This window comes from Dipodomys ordii, unplaced genomic scaffold (assembly GCF_000151885.1).
Source record: "Dipodomys ordii isolate 6190 unplaced genomic scaffold, Dord_2.0 Scaffold118, whole genome shotgun sequence".
Taxonomy (NCBI): domain Eukaryota; kingdom Metazoa; phylum Chordata; class Mammalia; order Rodentia; family Heteromyidae; genus Dipodomys; species Dipodomys ordii.
Window position 1 is genome coordinate 1739619 of NW_012267334.1, and position 3095 is coordinate 1742713.

The 3095-nt window shown below is 55.7% G+C and overlaps 1 protein-coding gene across 1 annotated transcript in view; it reads right to left on the minus strand.

Moving 5' to 3' along the window:
- Sdccag3 (serologically defined colon cancer antigen 3) overlaps nt 1-3095 on the minus strand; it is a 10128-nt gene that overhangs the window by 5510 nt on the left and 1523 nt on the right. The window contains exons 3-6 of the mRNA XM_013029368.1: nt 2892-3041; nt 2181-2249; nt 1169-1284; nt 448-912 (exon numbers count right to left, since the gene is read on the minus strand). Coding sequence (XP_012884822.1) covers nt 448-912; nt 1169-1284; nt 2181-2249; nt 2892-3041 — 800 coding nt within the window. The remainder of the gene's footprint in view (nt 1-447; nt 913-1168; nt 1285-2180; nt 2250-2891; nt 3042-3095) is intronic.

Genomic DNA, 3095 nt, shown 5'->3' on the forward strand with positions numbered 1-3095 from the left:
TCAGCACTCATCACTGAGGTTTATACCAAAATCAACCTGAGTTAGCCTTCCCCTTGGAGAAACTGCTTTCTTGTCATTCCTGGGGCTTGAACTCAGGCCATGGGCGCTATCCCTGAGCTTTTTTGTTCAAGGCTAGCGCTTTACCACTTTGAGCCAAAGCGCCACATCCAGTTTTCTGGTGGTTAATTGGAGGTGAGTCTCACAGATTTCCATCTCGGGCTTGAACCATGATCCTCAGATCTCAGCCTCCTGACCGGCTTGTTTTACTTTCTTTTTCAGTGCTGGGGTTGAACCCAGGGCCTCCTGCACACTAAGCAATGCTCTGGCACTGAGCTCCTCCTCCAGTGCATACCACAAGGACTCACTCTCACAGCATGTTCCCTGAACATCTGACTGGTCTACGCAGCTATGCCCAGGACACCCAGGAAGCAGGACACTGGGAGATCACTGCTCAGACCTGGGTTCCATGCCCAGCGCCACGAGGCCCTCACTTACTGCTTCATAACTTATCTGCAGTGTCCGCAGGTGTCTGTCTCCTAGGGACTCTCCATGGGCCGCAAAGTCTGTGCTAGGACTCCCTGCTGGAGATGCTGGAGAGACACGTGAGTCTGTGTCACTCAGAGTCCACGGGGGCAGAGACTCGGTCCCAACCAATTCCGACGGGGTGGAGAAAAATGACAGGTAGGTGGCGCAGGGTGATGTGCTGGTGTTGGCCCTGGGCGGGTGGGTCTGCTCCACAGCAGATGGCATATAGGCCCCGTTCCACCCATCGTCCTCGTCGTCCTCTTCATCCAGGAGGTCCCCAGCCCCTGTTGGGTCTTCAAAGAAAGGCTGTTGATATTCCAAGCCATACCCCATGGTCTGGGCGTTGGAGGAGCTGTGGTCCAGACCCAGCGTATGCCTCGAGGTCTCCTAGAAACAATGGAGGCAAATGCTGTGACCTGGAAGCCACCACATACCCGTTTTCTTTCTCATGTTCGGCCTGGGACCTGAAGGGATTCCCCTGTCATCTACCCCAAAGGGGCCAAACTTGAGCTGCAATGCTAACCCTCCACTAACAGTAAGAGTTCCCAAGCTTTGCTCCTCCTGCTCCCACTGTACACTCCAAAGTACTGCGAGTTAGAAGAGATGCCCTCTAAAGCCATCTGATGCAGATCTTCACATGTACCTTTGGGTAACTTCTACTGCCGGCTGTGTCCTCTTTGGATAAGCCAAGGTTCTTGGTTTTCAGAAACTCCTTAAATGAAAATGGGTTCGCCTCTTCAAGGTCTTCAAGTTTGTCATCTGAAATGGGCATGGGAAAGACAGTTAGAGGGAACCGTCTCATTCATCCCTCCAGAGCCCAGCATGTCCTTGGAAATGCCACCACCATCATTTCACCATGACTTAAGACAAGGGGAAACAATGCTGCTTCCTAAGGGGTCAGAGCATACATGCATCTGCATCCTTGCTGCTTCTCAGTCCCCAGTGGAACTCTTTGGTAACACTCCCCTCCCCTTCCTTGGCAGCACTTGGGTTTGAACACATAGCTGGCTAGACAAGCTCTCCATTGCCTGAGGCTGGTAGGTATGGTTATCTGTGAGGCAGGGTCTCCCTTTTTGCTCAGGCTGGCCTAGAATGTGATCCTTGTGGGTACTTCCCACCATAGCAGGGTGACCCAGTTATGTCTCCCGTTTTCTTATAGTGCCACGACCTTATACAACTAGGTAACCACTACACAACTGAGCTCTACTCCAGGCAATCCCTGGAGTCTTTTCTCGTTACTGGGCTGAAGGTACCATGAGATGGGACCTGGAAGCCCCTCAGGTACTGTAAAGATTGGGAACGGTCCCATCTTCCCACACAGGTAACTAAGTAAACTGTCCCTCAGCCTTTCTCTACACGTAGCCACATTTCAGTCCTCTAGCCTACATGCCAGCCTGGGTAAATGGGCTCTGACCCTGCTGGCCCCTCTGGTAGAACTTCCCCCTTCCTGGATCTTCCCACATCTACATTCTGTTGCCCTCATCTTCTGCTCCCCGAGTCAGGGTAAAATGCTTGGGGTTCTATCTGTACTTGGTTTTTGTGGCTTAAGGTACACTCCTTATATCCTGGCAAACCAACGGCTTCCTCTGCAGGACATGTGACTGGCACCAAGTGGTGGATAAAGAGAGAAAGAAAGGATCACTGAACTACTCTACCTCCAAAACGTGTCTCATGGGCTCCTGCTGGACCTTGCTTAGTACATTTCCCCTTTCCATAGCCAAAATCTGTAAAGAGACATCATTACCCCACCATGATCACAGGGGATATTACACAGCAGTAGTTTTCTGGGGGCAACTGTGGACTCTCACTGAGGAACTTAAGGGACCAGCCCAGGGCTCCTGTCCAGGCAGGTGACCTGGCTCCCAGCGACCGATCCTGGTGTCTGGGCAGTGAAGATGCCTCCAGTAGATTCTGGTGCCTGTGTGTGTGGGCATGCTAGAAATACACAGCTGGACTGTCCGAATGCCAGTGTGTGTGAGCACACACACGTGCGCGCAGGCTAAACACAGCTGGACTGTCTGAATGCCCTTGTGTGCGTGGAAGTGACACACACCAAGGGCCTGTCCGAATGCTCCAGAACCAGCCCAGCCCCTGGCCTAACCGCCTACCCACCTGCACCGGTGCTGGCCGAGTAGCTGCCTAGCTCCGCCTCGCCCGCCGCCAGACGCATCGCCAGCGGCCGCCAACTCAACAGTTGGGAGGCTCCCGGCCCTTTCCCGCACCCGGCGGCCCAGGGGCCTCCGAACGGCCCGGGCACCGGCCTTCCTGCGCGGGGGGCCGGCTGTGGGGAGGGGCAACCGGGCCAGACGAGAGCTGGGCGGCGCCCGGTCCTGCGCGCCCCGGGCGGCCGGCGCCCCGACTCTCACCTGTGTCTCCCACGGAAGCCAGCACCGGGCTGGGCACATAGCACATAAACGTCGGCCGAATGCCGAAGAAGTGGGGGTGCAGGTCCCCGCCATGGGGGCGCTCACAGTCTAGCTGGGGGAGACAAGACCGGCGCTCATAGAACGCAGGAGCTGTAAGCGACAACGAGAGCGGCTTCACCGCGGGCCGCCCGGCCCGGCCCCCCG